Source organism: Mesoplodon mirus, assembly GCF_964341445.2.
Source record: "Mesoplodon mirus genome assembly, chromosome: 9".
NCBI classification, from domain to species: domain Eukaryota; kingdom Metazoa; phylum Chordata; class Mammalia; order Artiodactyla; family Ziphiidae; genus Mesoplodon; species Mesoplodon mirus.
Window position 1 is genome coordinate 47,248,665 of NC_138985.1, and position 18,663 is coordinate 47,267,327.

The following is an 18,663-nucleotide window of genomic DNA, read 5'->3' on the forward strand; positions in this document are numbered from 1 at the left end:
CAAACAAAAACCAATCTAAACTACTAGAGAAATCACTCATGGCTGTTAAGATCAACTTGAGTTTTTATGCTTACTGGTTTTGCTTGCAAATAACTGGATATCTATTTCACTGGACAGTTCAAAGAATTAGGTAATTTGCTTAAAGCACGGAGATAATAAGACCAATGTGGTAGGTCAGATCACCATGTGGTTAGTTGTTTTCACTGGATTTGGTGGTTTTGACTACATTTGTGACCTGAGGCAATCAAATGAGTAACTCATTTCTATCAATCAGAATCCAACTCATGTGTAAGAAAGAAAAGTCCACATTCTATTTCTGCTTGATATTGTAAAGGTAGCCATATTGCTCTTCATGAAAAACAATACCCTCACTCACTCATTGAGATGAGAACATTGCAGACTTTCAATTTAAATGACTTTGCCACCATCACACAGCTTCTGAACATACTGCTTCCACAATAGCACTTTTTTTTTTTTTTGCACTAAGGAGCTCAACATGTCTCAGACACCTGTTTCATGTCATCTTATATAAATTCCTTTCATTTTACTTACATTGCAAGGGTTCCCTCCTATTGCTCGACTCTCCATAGGGGTGGAGGTATAGCTGGAACATGTTATACTGTGGAAATTACGTCTAAAAAGCACACTGACAATTGCTATTATTAACACAATTGATCACTAAACTCTTATGTCTGGAAAAAGAGGGTCAAGACATCTTTAAATAGATCCAGATTCTCCCAGGCTACCATGAGGATGATATTTTGGTGAAAAGTTTAATGAGAGAGGAAATTTCGAATCTCTTTTACCATTGGTTAGATAAACAGCATTGGTCCCTTTCAGCTAACATGGTCATTTATTCCCCTCAGTCCCGCCATTTGGTTCCTCAGCCTCCAACCACTAAGTTTTGAGCATTGGGGGAAAGGTTTCATTGGCATCACTTATTACCATTAAAGCACTTCCCTTCTGAATGTTGGCTGCCAAAGTATGTGGTATCCTGTGGAGCAAGAGGATGAGGACATAGATTGCAGTGAGGCTGAACAGTTTGCACTTCCTAGCAGTGACACCAGACATCAATCTTTCCAGAAGACAGCCGAGAACACATGAACATAAGAACTCTTTAAAAAGAACAAACGAGGCATTATCCAACCAAAAAAAAAAAAAAAAGTGCCACCAAAGCATTTTCCTAGTAAGTTTCCCAAAGATGAAAATGCACTGAAATGACTTAGGTTGTCATGAAAAGCATTTTCCTAATAAGTTTCCCAAAGATGAAAATGCACTGAAATGACTTAGGTTGTCATGATAAAAAGCAATCTCTACTTTATAAGGTAGATATTTATGAGGTTTAAATTATTTGCAGCATAGTGTTTGAGAATCATTTAATTGCCTCTCAAAGTATGAGGGTGTTTCATGTTTTACATGTGCATATCAGCTGGTCTTACAAAAGAATGCTAATTTGGTCACAGTTAATCTGTTTCACATGGTCTACTGCATCAACCGTGACATCATTATAGGAAATCACGTTATGCAACTCTGCAACATGAGGAGAACTGGGGTTTTTATTTTTTGGCCATTTGACAAAGTTTCAGACAAGATGATCACAAGAAAAGAGGGAATTACTAGGCAAAATGTGTTCAAATCATTGTTTTGACCTACATGAATTTGTCGTGTTATCTGCTAATAGATTTATGGCTGCTTAAATTCACACTGCACTGCAAAGCTCAGAGATCAAGGCCAGTTATTGTGGACTCCTGGGTGTTAGATTGTGCTGAGAAATGTTCCACGTGTGCCTTAAACTTTGGTAATATTTTGCTTCATGACCTTTTATCTGGAACCTATTTAATTGATCTTCATTGCTTGCAAAATAACTTTAAAAATAACAGTTCCACATATTAATGACATTATAAAACATTTCCAACAACTTGTTTTCAAAATTATATTGAAATACAATGGTCCCCTTAGGAAAGAGTATTTTTTCAATAAAATATCTGGTCCTTTTTATTTGACGGGGTAGAATTAAGTTCAGTTCACAGAACAACCACACATATTTGGAATGGCAGAAGAAAGGGCGAGAGGAGTGCGTGGAACCCTTAACTTCCTTTGGATATCACGAGCAAGTGTGGGTTACCTAGCAGCAAAACCACGGGGATTGCCCTTTGTGTTTTGACAATACCTTTGTTTTCCATTTGGGAATTTGAAAATTTTTAGGGAGTTTTGTGTAGCCATATTCTTTGGTTTTTTTTTTTAATGTTTGAGGCTTCTGAAAAAAAATAATGCTAAAGTGCTGTATCACCTTCCTATTCTCCCAACCTCATAAGTGTATCAAAAATATATATGTTCAAGTAAAGATTAACTTCATGATAAGATAAGCTTAACTGTAAGCAGGTGAGATAGCTCTAGTCATGACTTCTTGCAGATGGTTAAGAAATCTGTAAACAGCATCCAGGTGGACAGGCTCCCAGTTTGATGTTCTAACTTCAGGACTAGAGGGGCAGTAATACACCATTTAATAATATTTAAAATACCTTGAGGAATTAGAGGAAAATTTTCTGTGGTATAAAAGCTGTCTCATTATTTTAGAGTTAGTGTCAAATAGTTTTTGAGTTTCTTCATATACTGTTCCTTATGGATTTTTCCTAAAATGTCAAGTCTTTGAGGAAAGAATCTTACATTTTATTGTTGACTTTCACAAATAATAATGTTTTTCTATGTTACCTTTGCCATTCCACTTTTCTCTTTATATTTTTTATATATATGGTTGTTCCTATTAGTAATAAAACCAACTTTTAGGCCTGTTTGCTACCATGTATTAGAAGACAATATCACAAACTAATGTGGAGTCATTTAAAAAATTTATTCATTTAGTGATACTGGGTTTTGTCCTGATCATGTGCTAAACATTGCATAAATATCAAAAGAGAGGGCAGAAGGATACAAAAAAGCACTGAGATCTAGTTCTGCTTTGAGACCTTCCCTGGCTGTCATCTCCCTTGCCTGGATGGCCAAGGTGGTAGTAATGCCATTAAGAAAGAAGGGCAACAGGGGACAGAAAGTAAGACCATGAGATAGACTCAGGGCACAATATGTATAGAATTCTTAAAAGGAATTCAGACCCAGAGTCCATGGAAACCTGTAGACTGAAGGATTTGGGAGCCATCAATTTTTGCATCAGTGATTCTTGAAGTCATTGGTGGTAGCACACCATGAAAAACAGTGAGAGTGAGGGGTAAAGGAAAACAAGAGTTGGTCCCTTTAAGGTGGGTGAGAATCAGGGAAGAAGTCAGGGAATTGCATCTGGATGAATAAAGAGGAAAACTGGGAGCAAGGGGTGTCACTAAAGCCAGAATAAAAGAGTTTCAAACAGAAGCAATGGTCATATGTTTCAGAAAGTTCAAATAGGACGACGTCTAAAATGAGGTCTTTAGTTTTGGCAAGAAAAGAGGCCAATAATGATTTTGGAGAGAACTAAGTGATATTAACAATGAGCTTAAGAATGAATGCGAGGTAAGTAAGTAAATAATCTGCTCTTTTAAGATGTTTGAGATAAAAACAAATTAAGGAAAGGGGAAGCCAAGGGTTCATGTTTTACAAAATGGAATGTTTAGATATGACTGAAATTAGGGAGATGGAATCAGTGGGAAGGAAAAAGAAAAAATTTTAAAGCATTGATTTTACTAATGAAAATACATGTATTTAGCAAATAAAATCAATAGTTATTTATTTGGTTATTGATTATTCAAATGAAACACTTTTATTTGGTAAGCATAGAAAAGAAAATACATTAATGATCTACTATACAAAGATAATAGGTGCTGTGGAAAATACAACAATGGACAAATTAATCCCTCAAATTAAGTAGCTCATAAAATAGGGGAGGATGTAAAATAGCAGAGTTATCTGTGACATTAGAGGCCAAGAAGTAATAAGGATTATACAATAATTGTAGCTGGGAGGGCTGAATATGATTTCCTGAAGAAAATGACACATGCAGTTATTCTTGAAAGATGAAGAATATTTTGACAGTTCACACAAAGACGGGACCAGGAAAGGGTTGAGGGTGTTCAAGATGCCCAGAGAATGGAGGGTACATGAGAGAAAAAAAGAGGAAGATACATATTTTTTCATGTACTCTTCATGTGTCACAAACTGTTACTCTTCCGATTTTATTTGTCATTTGGAAATGTAAAAACTATTCTTAGCTTGTTGACTGTACAAAGCAGTTTGTGGGCTGGTGTTTGGCCTGTGATGTCAGTTTGCTGACCTGCACTAGATTGTGAGTGATATAAGGGCAGAGTATCTTACACATAGATATCACACAGTGAATATTTTCTGGTTGTACCGAGGCAATGAGGCCTTAATCCAGGACAGCAGGTATGAGAGAGGAAAGGAAAAAATCAGGTGATTCGGTGGATTGATGGCAGTCAGTTGGGGAGTCTTGGTGGGGGCCGGAGGGAGGGAAAAGGAATGATCAAAGGTACAGTAGTCATATTACAAGGTCAGAAACAGAAAGAAGAAGCATGGGCACAAAACAGTAAATTCATTTAACAAATAGCATTTGGGTTTGAAGGTCATGTAGCAGTGGAGTCATGGTTGGGGACTTAGGAGGTAGAATATGAAGTTTTGTCTATTAGAATAATGGGGGATATGGTCCTGCACAACCGCTTCCATCTCTCAATGGCCAAAGAATATTCCAAGACGTCTTCCTCAAATAGTAGTGAGACTCAGTAGTCATTGATAACCTCCCTTTTAAACCAGACATATATTCAGATTTCAGACATACATTTACTTTACAGGGAACAGAGGAAAGGGCAAAGTAACTCATCACAGTAACAAATAACGTTCAGTTCTATGATGTATCAGCAAATGATAATAACAGAGTGAGGAACAAATGTGTAGAACGAAATCTATCAGATGCAGATTGGTTCCTCAAAGATCAGGGACAATGCTAATCTATGTCAGAATGAAACCATTCACAAAGGATAGACTGACCTGTTCCAGTTGGGACATCCAGTGCTGATTCACTCTGGCACCTTCATTGGACACCATCGCATTTCTTGCAAATTCAGTAGTCTTCCAAGCTTCTAACTCGTTTGCTATGAAGCAGTAAAAATTAGTTTCAGAACACAAAGGTAAATGGTAAGACCAATAGAAAGCCCTTATTATTGTCAAAGAGATCCTGGTAGGTTTTGTTGCTGTTGACAGGGGTAGTCTGTATCCACTCAGGAGGCTTAATAGAGGGAGAATAAAGACAGATTGCAGCCACCTTCTAACTAGTGGTTTTAGTGCCATTTTTTCCTGCTTTCCTGTCTTTTCCTGACAATCACTGGTTGTTTTGCTTTCCTGCTCACTTCCTTACGTTGCTCTCCTTTCAAACTTTGGGGGTTAATTTGTTCTTGGATTCTGTGACTTGTGGAGACAAATTATAGAAATCATTATTCCAAACATAATACAGCAGAAGTTCACTGGGTCTCACCACAGGCGAGCATGCTGCACAGAAGGAGTGCTTGCCAATCCTAGCTAACTCTATTGACATAAAGACAGCTCTTCTCCCATGATTTCTGCCCCCAGATTGTGCTAGTTAGGTTATTAGGAATGCCAAATATATGTCATTAAATCCTCTGGAAGGTTTCTTGCTTTTATTCTATGTAAAGCATGTGGATTCCTTAGAATCTGAATATATTGGAAATCTCATGATAAAATCACTAACAGCCCCCAAAACCTAAACCATGATATTACTGTGCTGTTGCTAACCAGGACCCACATGCACTAGAATTTGGTTTTATTAAATGGGTAAGTGACCTTCATGAGACATAAAAATTGTCAAATTCATGATTGTTTTAAAATGTAATACTGATAACTTTTATTTCAAAGAATTTGTATTTAATTCTGCCAACTTTTTCAGAGAGGGATAGTTTTCCTATAAACACAGCTTATTTTCCACATGGTTGAAAGGTATGGGAATCTCCCTTAACCAAAAATCTCTCTTCACTAGTCTGTTGTACTTCTGGAAATGTCAGTTTTCAAGCCACTTAATAATTTAGTTCAATAACACTTTTTCTATTGAGTGAGGAAGAGCTCCTTCCATGCATTACCAAGGATATAATCAGGATTCTCTAGCAAATTACTTGGCCCATGGCCTAGGGCCGAGGTAATATCAATCTGAATAGAAAGAAGAGAACTCTAGGTGAATATTTAGTCTTGGCAAGTATCAACACCCAAAATGGCTAGGAGCAGAGGGATATAAATGGAGAATGATGGAGCTTAGAGAAGGAAGAGTGTTCATGACATCAAACTGTTACTCACAGCATTCTTTTCAGGCAGCCTATAACCTTCTAATAGAATGGACAGTAAAGTCAAAAATTACCATTTTATTCTTAAGCTAGTAGACAACCAGTTTATCTCATGGGTTGGAAGTGTTGCAGAGATTATATGGACTGACAACCTACAATAAAGCTTAGTCTACTCTGAGAGATGGAGTAGACTGCAAAGTAGAACTCTCTCTACTTTCATAAGTAAATGCACTACTATTTCTTTCTACTCTGTCTTTCCGTGGAGCCTTAAGCATTTCTTTGAAGCTCTCATTTTGGAAGGCTATTGATAAGAAAATACGTTACTTTGAGCTATGCTAGTTGGAGGTTGCTTTTAGAAACACAGGTACCCAGTATGCTATGAAGTGCTTTCCTCATAGAAGTCAGTCCATAGGAAACACTGAGTGATAGAGTACATAGATCTGTAATAAGGTCACTGATATTGGGGGGTTTTGCATCATATTCCTATGTATTAAGAGCAAAAATGACTAGTGGGGAATAAGTTCATTGAGCGATAACAAATCCCAGTGACTTAGCACAACAGATTTATTTCTCATTCACATCCTGGTTAAATAAGGGTCACTGGGAACTTTCTATTCTACACTGATAGTCAGATAGCCAAGATCCTTCTGTCTGGTTTCTTTGCATACCCTAAGGCCTCAGCGTCCTCCACTGAATATCCTGTCTGGCAGTTGGAGGGGAACAGAGAGAGTGCAAAGGATCACACCAGTTCTCAACCCCTGCCCAGGGTGACACACATTATTTATACTCACTCTGCATCATTGAGAATCAGTCACACAAACCCACTGAGGGGCAGTGGGGCTAGAAAATATGGTTTCTGCCAATGATAAAATTATTAATATGTAATAAGAAAAATAATCATTACTTATGCAAGTTATAAAATCTCATATATCCCTTTCCTCATTTATAAAAGGAAAACTATACAAACATCTACCTCTAGTATAGTTCTAGATAATACATGAATTAATACATATAATGTGTTTAAAATATCCCCTAGAACATGATAAGCACTTTTGTGTGTTTACAATCATTGCTGTTGTTATTTTTATTATCATTAATCAGCCTCATCTTTGAGTAAAGTCAAGGAGGAACTCATAGCATTTCTAACCATTAGGCAAGTAGGCAATGACCCAAATTTAAATTGTATGAGATATTGTAAAATCTCATTTCTAGAAAATGTGGAGAATAGACATATAGAAAGACAGGTAGGGAAGGGGTCACTTAATCTGTCAGACAGAGTGAAGCTAATGTCTTCTTCTTTTTTTTTTTTTTTTTTTGTGGTACACGGGCCTCTCACTGCTGTGGCCTCTCCCGCTGCGGAGCGCCGGCTCCGGACACGCAGGCTCAGCGGCCATGGCTCACGGGCCCAGCCGCTCCGCGGCATGTGGGATCTTCCCAGACCGGGGCACGAACCCGCTCCCCTGCATTGGCAGGCGGACTCCCAACCACTGCGCCACCAGGGAAGCCTAATGTCTTCTTATATTTCATGGAAGCCTTGGTTATAATAATCTTTCAAAAGTTGTTAGGAAACAATAACTACAAAGTGATACAGGACATGTATAATTTACACAGAATTATTTTTATTTTAAGGGATGTAAAAGTTTCCTGTATCAATGAGTTCTTTGTATATCTTTCTTTTGCTTCTATTTAGTTGTAGGTTCTTTGAGGGATGTTTGTTGTTTGTTTGATTGATTGCATGCTTTTATCTATCAGAATATCCACAAAGATATACATAGTAGGGATTCAATAAATTAGTGCTAAATAAATCCTTATTTTTAAAAAAATACACAATTTAAATGAAATCTTATCAAATATAATCTTAATTTTTTAGACTTTCCGAAATGGATTTAAAATAGAATACAATTGAACTAACTATGGACGTCTCAAAATTCTGAAATTTTAAAATCACATTTTTCATTTTTATTGATAGTGGATATGGTAGGTGGAAATAACATTCTTTTATATCTTCAATTAATTTTAACATTTCGTCCAGATAACAATAATAAGCATCATATTTTTTCTTGCTTTTGCATTGTAATAGAACTGGAAGTTTTGATTGAAAAGATGATATACATTCTTAAGGATTTCTTTTTGCTTCATACTAAAAAGCTGTATCTTCTTTTACTTTTTGTTTAAATTTTTTTCTTTTTCTTCTTTTTTTTTTTTTTTTTTTTTTGCGGTACGCGGGCCTCTCACTGTTGTGGCCTCTCCCATTGCGGAGCACAGGCTCCGGACGCGCAGGCTCAGCGGCCATGGCTCACGGGCCCAGCCGCTCCACGGCATGTGGGATCTTCCCAGACCAGGGCACGAACCCATGTCCCCTGCATCGGCAGGTGGACTCTCAACCACTGCGCCACCAGGGAAGCCCAATTTTTTGTTTAAATTTTGAAAGAATTTAAACATATGAATGGAGAACTAGTCTTTTAAAATTCTGCATGCTAGTTTTTAAAGACTTCCATGTGAACATAAATTTTAAAGAAGTATTAAAGTTGTGATTGCTAGAAAGATTACAGAGACAGTTTAGTGTTTGTGACAATTTTAGAGCCATCATTTCTTACCTCCTCTAGAGAAATGATTTAATATCTACATGTTGCCAAATGTATAGATAAAAAGTGAAAATTTGGTTAGTCCTTCAGGTGACTGGTTTCTATGATGCTGAACATCTGGATATATGCAAAATGTGTTGAACAAAAATATGGAGGTACAGCCAGTTTATCAATTTTATTCTCATTGATTTGACATTTTTAGATATACTTAGTCATTTATGTTTTGGTATTAAGTGGGCAAAGGACAGATTAGAAAAAAATACTCAATAAAGACTATCAATCTCTATTCACTGAATGAATTAGAAATATCAATTTTATCATCACTTTGATTTGTTGCTATAGGAAGTGAATGAAATTGTGATGACAAAATTGATGATGTCATCATCAATGCATTCAATGAGGGTATATTCTTTGTTGTTTCACCAGCTATTAAATTTTCCATTTAGACTTTACTTTGACAGTTCAAGTCTGTTACTAATATTTTGATTGCTTAGTTCAGTTACTTTTTTGAAATCATTTATCAATCGTGCTTATCTGTTGGAAAGAGATGGAACAAATTTTTAAAGGATTCACTTATACCTGGTACTGATATTTTCAAATTCAGAGTGACATTTGTTTTTATTCAAAAATAGACTAGTTCAGTGTTTTGTAGTGTTAGATTTCCTGCAAAAGGCAGTAAGCAGTAGCTCCAATTCAAGAGGTTTAGCACCATCATTTAATAATGTGTGTTGTGCTCCTTAATGTCCTTTACTTATTGGAAATTACCAAATACATGTCATCTGGGGCTCACAGAATAGTTGGTCCCAGTCACCTCCATTTCTGAAGGAGAAATAAAACTCCAAGAGGGGAATGAATGCATCAAATAAATCACTGTTGAGAGAGAGAGAGACAAAATTTTAAAAAGCTTTCTCTCCTTTAATGAAACTTTTTCCCCTCTCCCTTTTAATTTCATTTTTATTACTTATAAAATAAAGAATTTGAACTAAGTAACCTCATAAACTCCTTGCAGTTCTCATGTTCCATAGTTACCACACAATATGTTAAATGTTCCATCAAGTGTTACTAACATGCCTTTCTTGGTGCAAACACCAACATTTTGCAACTATGCCTGAACATTTTTTCCTTCATAACTCGAAGGTTTTCCAAATTATGAGTGAGGGCAAAATCATCACCCCCAGGATGCCCCAAGACTTCCTGTCCACTACTGAAGATTAAATAGGTATCATATAGCTGTAAAAATTCCTTGTAAACCTTGTTTGTGTCTCAGATTAACCTAAAGAATTATTTCTCTCCATTTCATAGGTGACAAGTAATGACAAGAGACTTATTTAGATATACTTTAGATGTATAGTACATATAGAATCTGTTAGCTTCTAAATTACAAGTTAACTCTGCTTACAAATTTGTCCTCATTCTGAAAAGTTTCTTGGAAGTAACCTCTGTTCTTATACACACTAAAAATATCTTTAAATATAACTCTCGAGTATATAAATTGGATTTCATCAAAATTAAAACCCAGTGTTCTTCATTAGGTACTGTAAAAAAATGAAAAGTCAAACCGCAGACTGGGAGGAAATATTTGTGTGAAGAATATATAAAGATATCTCAAAACTCAATAATAAAAAAACAACCGAATTAAACTGTGGGCACTAATTTTGAATAGACAAAGAAGACATATAAATGGCAAATAAGCACATGGAGAGGTAATCATTGTCATTTGCTATTGCAGAGAAGCAAATTAAAATTTCAATGTGATAATAATACACACCTATTAGAATGTTATCATATAAAGAAATAAAAATAAAATTAATAATGTCAAGTGCTGTCAGAGATGTGTAGCAAATTTAACTCTCATATACTGCTGGTGGTAATACAAAATGGCACAGTCAGTTTGGAAAACGTTTTGACAGTTTTTGACAACCTAATGTAAACATCCCATACAGTTCAGTAATCTCACTCCTGAGTATGTGCCAAAGTGAAATGAAACTTATGTTCACATGAAAACTATACTAGAAAATTTATAGATGCTTTATTTTTAATTGCTTTATTTTATTTTAATTTATTTTTATTTTTAACTGGAAACACTTGAAATGTTCAACTATTAAGTGGATCAAAACACAACAAAACAAAAACTGCGGTACATCCATACAAATGCAATACTACTCAGCAAAAAAGGGAACAAACTACTGATAAACACAGCAAAATGGAGGAATCTGTGATGCATTATGCTAAGTGAAAGAAACCAAATCAGTGGATACTAGGGACTGAGAGTGAGGTCAAGGAGAATTGACCACGGTATTAATTTTCTACTGCTTTGTAACACATCCGTGGCTTCTCTCACAGCTTCTGTAGGTCAGAAATCAGTGCACAGCTTAGATCAGTGCTTCTGGCACAAGGTCTTTCATGAGGCTGTAGTTAAGCAGTTAAGCTGTCTGCTGGCTGTAGTGTTATCTGAAGACTCAAGTGGGGGTGGATCAGCTTCCAAATTCACTTACATGATTTTTGGTGGGATTCAGTTTCTTGTGGAGTTTGGGTTGAGGAGCTTAGTTCCTTGCTAACTGGTTAACCTGAGGCCTCTCCTAGTTCCCTGTCATGTGTGCTTCTCCAAAGGGCAGTTCACAACACAGCAGGTGACTTTGCTCAGACAGAGTATATGAGAGTACAAGAGAAAGCACCTAAGACATAAGCCACAGTCTTTTTATAACCTAATATCGGAAGTGACATCCCATCACCTTTGCCAAAATTACATTTACTAGAAGGGAGTCATAAAATCCAGCCCACACCCAAGGGGTGGGTTTATGCAGGGGGTTGAACACCAGTAGGCAAGAATCACTGGGTGCCATCTTAGAGGCCGCCTCCTATAGGAATCCTCTGGATCCCATGGATTCTTATTTCTCTCACATTCAAAACACACTCACCTCTCCCAAGGTCCTAAACATTTCATCCCATTACACTATCAGTTCAAAGTCCAGAATCTCATCATCTGAATCTGGGAGCCATGGTAGAGTCAGGCTGCCATACACAAAGTGGAACAGGGAACTTTTAGGGGTGATCAACACTGTTCCATATCTTATCTTGATTGTGACAGTGATTACACAGTGGTGTTTGTTTGGTAAAAACTCATAGAACTAAATATCAAAAGGGATGGATTTCACTGTATGTAAGTTGTACCTTAATTTACAAAAAATAGAAACAAGGTAACAAACTCAAGAATATAACATACATACAAACACACATATTACATTAAATTTTGGCCGAACAAATTGAATGATTGGTCAATGTATTAATAAAATATATGTAAAGAAATCTATATTTTGGCACTGGAAAGTAGCATTATTATTTCTAATATCATTAAAAAGCCATAATAACATATCATATGCTTAGAAAATCAATATTTTTTTCTTATAGAAAAAGAAAATTATTATTGTTGACAACTTATAATTTTATTAATATTTTTTCACAGAAAGAAGTCTATTGTGATAATATCAATTTTTTCTCTTTAACATTTGGTTTTCTTCCTTAGAACAGACAACTCATCAATTCAAGTATTAGGGAAGATGAACATGTATATAAATGTACTATTAACTTTTTCTCATTTTATTTACTAAAAAACTGTGGGGACAATTTTTTATAAAATGTATTTTTATAACCACCTTTGAAGATAATTTACTTCAAGTAAACTGAATATAGACTGTGGAAAAAAAATTCTGTATTTCTTCTTGTTTTTCCCAATTCTGAAAAATGACAGAGGTAAGGCAGTGGGATCCAGTTACTGCACCCTGTTTATACAGCTGTACTTCATTGAATGAAGGCTTGTGTTACACACGTTTGTGATAGGAAGTAAATGCTTTTAAAACAACTATAGAGACAGGTCTTTAACCTCCACCCTCATGGATTCTTTGTTCCACCATTTAGCTTCTGTGGAGATTATAAGGAGGTAGTTCCAATGCATATTATTACCCTCTAATTAAACCCCATCTGATTAGCTCATCCACTTGTGAACTCATAACATGGATACATTATGATGAATTTTTTAAAACAAATCCTGAAAGGTCCAACAAAGTAGTGTTTTTATTTGTAATGAAGTTTTTATGTGACAGATTCTGAAATGTTCAATAATGGGTATGTTCTAAAGAGAAAATGGTGTTTAGATTACTTCAGATGTTCAATCTGTAAGAAATTTTAAAGGATTTAGGAGATTCATCAAATTTATTACCTCTTAATAATATTCCACACAACATCCGAAGATTTCAAGTGCCATGGGATTCTTTGTATTTCTCTTATTTATAGCTATATAGGCTAGTCAGTAAACCAGAGATTTAGGTTCTAGGTTATTTCAGAGATTATGCTTGGGAAGTTAGAGATCATTATGGTGAAGTAGTTCTCATTTGTGTAAGAACAATTTCCTTCATTGCTAGGGTAGAAATACAGGGTCATCACTAGGAACAATTAAAATGATTAAAATGTGAAACCAGTCAGGATCTAAGTTAGATATAAACTGATGGTTTGTGAAAATACTTGCCCCACTTGAAAATATATGACTTTAATAGAAATGACTTCTGATAGAGCTATGTATTCATAATCCTGTTCATAATCTCATTCTCACAGAACTAAGTCTTTCTTATATCTCATTTGTTTACCAAAACTCTTTTGCACATTTTATTTGGTAACTCCCTACATAGATTGTCCTTAGACCTTTCGTTTCCTAAATGAATGGCCAAGAAGAAGTCCACCCAGATTGACTATATCTATGTCTATATCTCCATTTATCCATGCTTTTCATTTTAAAAATTTCTAACAAATTGTTCTGCCATGTGCCATGTATTTTAACTCTGAATATATGGCAGCTGCAGAGACCAATAACTCAATATTTCCACTTTTAGTTTCACTGTTCAGTTCCCATGCATCCAAGCCTAAAAGATTTTAAATTTCTAATCTATACTGGCAGAGATACAGTTATCACATCATATGGTTAATTCTATCTCGTATTTGTAGCAAAGGACAAAATATAAGTTAGTTTAGCTAAGAGCATACTTTCTTTTACTAAAGCAGAATATATGGCATTTTGATCTGTAATTCTGGTAGGAAATGAAAAATGAAGGCAGAATGAAAAATGTGGGCTTGTTTTCTTAAATTCCATATACTTAGGTGGTTATATATTCCATATACTTAAGTGGCACACCTAAGTGTGCCACTTAGGTGGCACATTTGCTGTATAAAAGGCAAGCAACTATCCTTTAGGTATATATGAATCTCAAGACAGTATGAGGGCAATTTACGTAGTGTTCAGTGAAAATTAACAATTTGCATTTTCTTTTTTATTTTGAGGACAAACAACAATTATGTGGGACAATTTTAGAAATGGTATACTGTTTTGGTGAGGTATGGGAAGAACTATATATAACTATTAGTTATTAATATATATCTGTAAATAAAACTGAAACCTTAAATCTTAGGGCCAGATGTTATTCTGCTTTGCCTCTCATTCCAGTAGACAGATTTTAAAATTTCTTAAAAAGCCATTAGGGAAGAATATTATGAAATATTTCATTCCAAAATTTATACACCAATTTCTCCCATCAGAGTACTCTTCTTTAATTAGAAATATGTTATCATATGCTGAAAAATTATTACAATTCATTGACTGTATTTGTTACAACATTACCAGTTAGCTTTTATGATTTGTCATATTGTAATATGTTAGGAAAGTGTAAAGTTTGGAAGTCATTTCAGTTTGCTGAAGGCATTTAATTATATCATATACACTATACATATTTATTGGCTATGTTTCAATTTTTTTATTTCTTTCTAATTTATACCCTCTCTGCTTCCAAAAATGATTTGAGGCAGCTCATTTTAATTATAATTATATTGGCTAGCTTTTTCAGAGATGTTCGAGATTTTTCTTCCTCACTCAACAGAGCAGCATACATAACTGAAAATGAAAGTTGCTTTGTTCTTATTGTCATGGCTCATTTCAAATTGTGTGTTTTGCAGAGGTTAATATTATGTGGGCTGCACACCAAACACACCACAGTTCAGAAGACTATAACTTATCCACAGCGCTGAGACAATCTGTCTTCCAACTGTACACTTCCTGGGTAAGTTTATGAAATTGAATAAAGGTGATAATATAATTTCACTTAGTCGCAACTGTTTCTGTTTCCTCCAAGTAAATGAATAGAAGCTGTTTTACAAAAAGTGCTTCTTTCTCCTCTGTAAGGCCAGACACTAAAGTGTTTCCTTCTCCTCTTTGAAGCCAGACACACATGAAGGAAGTGTTTTTTTCCAATGGTAGTCTTTTACTTGAGCCCCCAAAGCTCACGGTGAGAAAGTGGCTGGCTGTTCTTTATTTACTGTAAACTAAGGAGTGTGATATATAAACAATGTATCTCAATTCAAATATATGCAAAGATTTCATTACAAACTTTTAAAAACAGTTTTAAAAAAATCAGTTCCCATTTCTGCATGCTTGAGTAAAATCCAATTAAATTCTTTGCTTTTTATCTATATATTAGCATAGTTAGTACAATGCTCAACAGAAAGTTTGGCTCTAAAGTATTTTAACATAAGGAAATGACAAGACTAATGAATACCAGAAATTGCCTCTAGTTCTAAGATTCTTCTCATTCTCTGGGCAAACCTGATCCACTTGGTATCAGACCTCATCTGTGATTGTCCCTCTTTAGCTCTTCTGAGCTGTCTAAAGTACTGCTGCTAAAATGCACCTTGAGCTAGAAAGTCAGAGTTATCAATGTATAAGTGCATTCATCAATAGCTGTTTACTAATGATAAATTATAATGATAATAATACAAATGTTAATCTGTATGGTTCTTAATAGTTTACATGTGTAATACTTCTATTAGATACGATTATTGAATATTTTCTATGTGCTGGGCAATCATCTAAGACCTCTTTATGTATTAATTCATTTGTTCTTCATGACAACTTCAAGGCATAGGTATAGTATAACTGTCATTTCAAAATGATAACTGAGTCCATAGTTCAGTCACAAAACTAGTAAAGGGAGGAGTAGAATTTGAACTCATTCAACCTGGCTGCAAAGATCCTAACCTCTACACTAAATCCTCTTCTATGTACCTCTGTATTGTTTTTCACTTATGTCATCTCTTTTGATCCCTGCCCTCCTGTGCTATGCTAGATCAAGCATTACCATTATCAGGTACCTGTAGGTCAATGAGGTTAATTACACAACCAGTAAGTGACAAAGTCCCATATTTGAAATCAGATTCCTCATAATCAATAGAAAGATATACTGGCGTGTGTTCTGACCCAAACAGGAGCATAGGCCATACAAATGGATAAGCCAGTGATGGCACTAATACATTTGCTGAAAAGGATATTGAAGGAAATCCACCCCCTGCTCCCCACACCATACACCTATGTTACAGCTTATATTAATTTCCTAGGCCTGTTGTAACAAAGTACCACAAACTGGGTGGTTTAGAACAACAGAATTGTACTGTCTCACAGTTCTGGAGGCCAGAAGTTTGAAACCAGTGCTGGCAGTGTCATGGTCCCTCTGAAGACTCTAGGGGAGCAGCTGTTCAAGTCCTTTCTCCTAGCTTCTCCAATCTTCACTCCCCATGAGAGTCTGATCTTCACATGGGGGTCTCCCTGTGTCTGTGTTCAAATTTCTCTTTTTTTATAAGGACACTAGTCATATTGGATTAGGAGCCCACCCTACTCCCTTAAGACCACATATTAACTAATCACATCTGCAGTGATCCTATTTCCAAACAAGGTCACATTCTGAGGTATTAGGGAATAGGATTTCAACACATGAACTTTAGAGTGACATGATTCAATGTATAACACAACTCTAAGCAATATAGATGGAAAAGATAGATAGATAGATAGATAGATAATTTCCCCCTCACATCTTCTATAGCCAGCTTGTGCTGGAACTTTAGATGGTTAAAAGTAGAGGAACACACTACCTATTACACAGCTGTATATACCTCAAGACTGATCCAGTGAATGGAGGGAAGGACAGGCTCCTGACTGGGGAGGAGAATACTGTCCACCCTCCCTTCTTAAGGAATAGCTGCATTAATACAAATTGCTATTATCCTATACAAAATAGGCTGACTATATGACTGATTAAAATAATAATCTCAAAAATATTTATTCTCTCCTGATTTATGTATTACTCTTTGCATAAGGATAACTCAAACCACCAGTAGTTACATTTTGGGGGAGAAAGTCTCCAAGGGATATAGCTATGTTGGAAGTTGCTCCAGGGAAATCAGTGTCATTAATGAGTTAATTATCTGAGGAATGATCAAAGGAAAATTTTCTATCTGAGCATCAGAGATTTCAGAAGTAGAAGAAACCTGGGAGATACTATATTTATATCATCTATTTTTAAAGCTACAAAATGAATCTCAGGGGAGCCCACCCATCATCCAGTATTGAACATTGTTGGTTAGAACAGTCCAGGCATCTGACTCCCATCTTTATCCTGGTCTAGCTTGTGTCCTTTCCCCTATTATATCAATGCATCCAAAGATACAGATTAGTGAAAATTGAAGTGAAATGCAGGTTCACACCTATTTATTGCCAGACTAAATTCCCTTTATAACCTCTTATCACTTTGCCAAAGACACAGAAAATATGCTGAATAAGTAAATGAGCATTGAGAACGCATTACAGCTGTTAATTTGGGGTGGAGATGGGGAGGAAGAGAGGGTTTCCAGTGTGAGACATGAAAGGTAAGGATTGTCAATCAGCCTGGATTCTTGGTTAATATTTGTAAGTGTGCCAGAAGATAACTTGGATGGTTTCAGGATCTGTGATGGTTGCCAGTCTGTGATAGGTCTTTCTAGACATTAAAATCAGAGTTGTCAGGTCTCTTCATTTCCTTTGAATCTTTTGTAAGATTCTTTTCCTCGATACAGCTATATAAGGCATATAATTTGGTAGCTACTAAGGTAACAATGTATTTTAGAACACATAATAAATGGGTCATGTCTTTGGAGAGAAAATTGATTTGTGAAATGAAAAGCAAAATTAAGCTCAGAGTGCTTTTCTTTGACATTACTATGAAAATTAGGATGGCAGGCCTGTCATTTAAAGTAGTTAAAGATGAGAATTTATAACCATACTTTTTGCATTTTTTTTTTTTTTCCGGTATGCGGGCCTCTCACTGTTGTGGCCTCTCCCGTTGCGGAGCACAGGCTCCAGACGCGCAGGCTCAGCGGCCATGGCTCACGGGCCCAGCCGCTCCCCGGCATGTGGGATCCTCCCAGACCGGGGCACGAACCCGTATCCCCTGCATCGGCAGGCGGACTCTCAACCACTGCGCCACCAGGGAAGCCCCTTTTTGCATTTTTTAAATCCAGTTTTAGGTGATTTAACATTACTTATCCCCAAAGAGCTACAATTAGTGGAGTAACTTTTTTTCCCCAAATTATTGATTTATTTTTTGTTGAAGTGTAGTCAATGTACAATATTATATGTTACAGGTATACAAAATAGTGATTCACACAATTTTTAAAGGTTATACTTCATTTATAGTTATTATAAAATATTGGCTATATTTCCTGTATTTGTTGGGGAAGCTAGTAAAGTAGTCGTGTTCGGGCTTCAGAGGCCACACTAGGCCTCTCTCTGACCTGACAATGACACTAAAGCTGGCTGCATGCCAAACTGCTAAGCTACATCCAGGCCAAAGGGGTGGCGCCAGCACACACTGTAAACCACTAGGTAAGACAGAGAGTAAGTCCTGGGACTTCTTGCACCTTGAGGGTCTGGCCAGCCCCTGGGG

General features: G+C 36.0%; 1 protein-coding gene across 5 annotated transcripts in view; it reads left to right on the forward strand.

Moving 5' to 3' along the window:
* Positions 1-18,663, forward strand: part of AGMO (alkylglycerol monooxygenase) — a 347,764-nt gene that overhangs the window by 91,628 nt on the left and 237,473 nt on the right. For all 5 annotated transcript variants that reach the window (XM_082632052.1, XM_082632050.1, XM_082632051.1 and 2 more), the window contains exon 4: positions 14,870-14,973. In XM_082632052.1, coding sequence (XP_082488178.1) covers positions 14,870-14,973 — 104 coding nt within the window. The remainder of the gene's footprint in view (positions 1-14,869; positions 14,974-18,663) is intronic.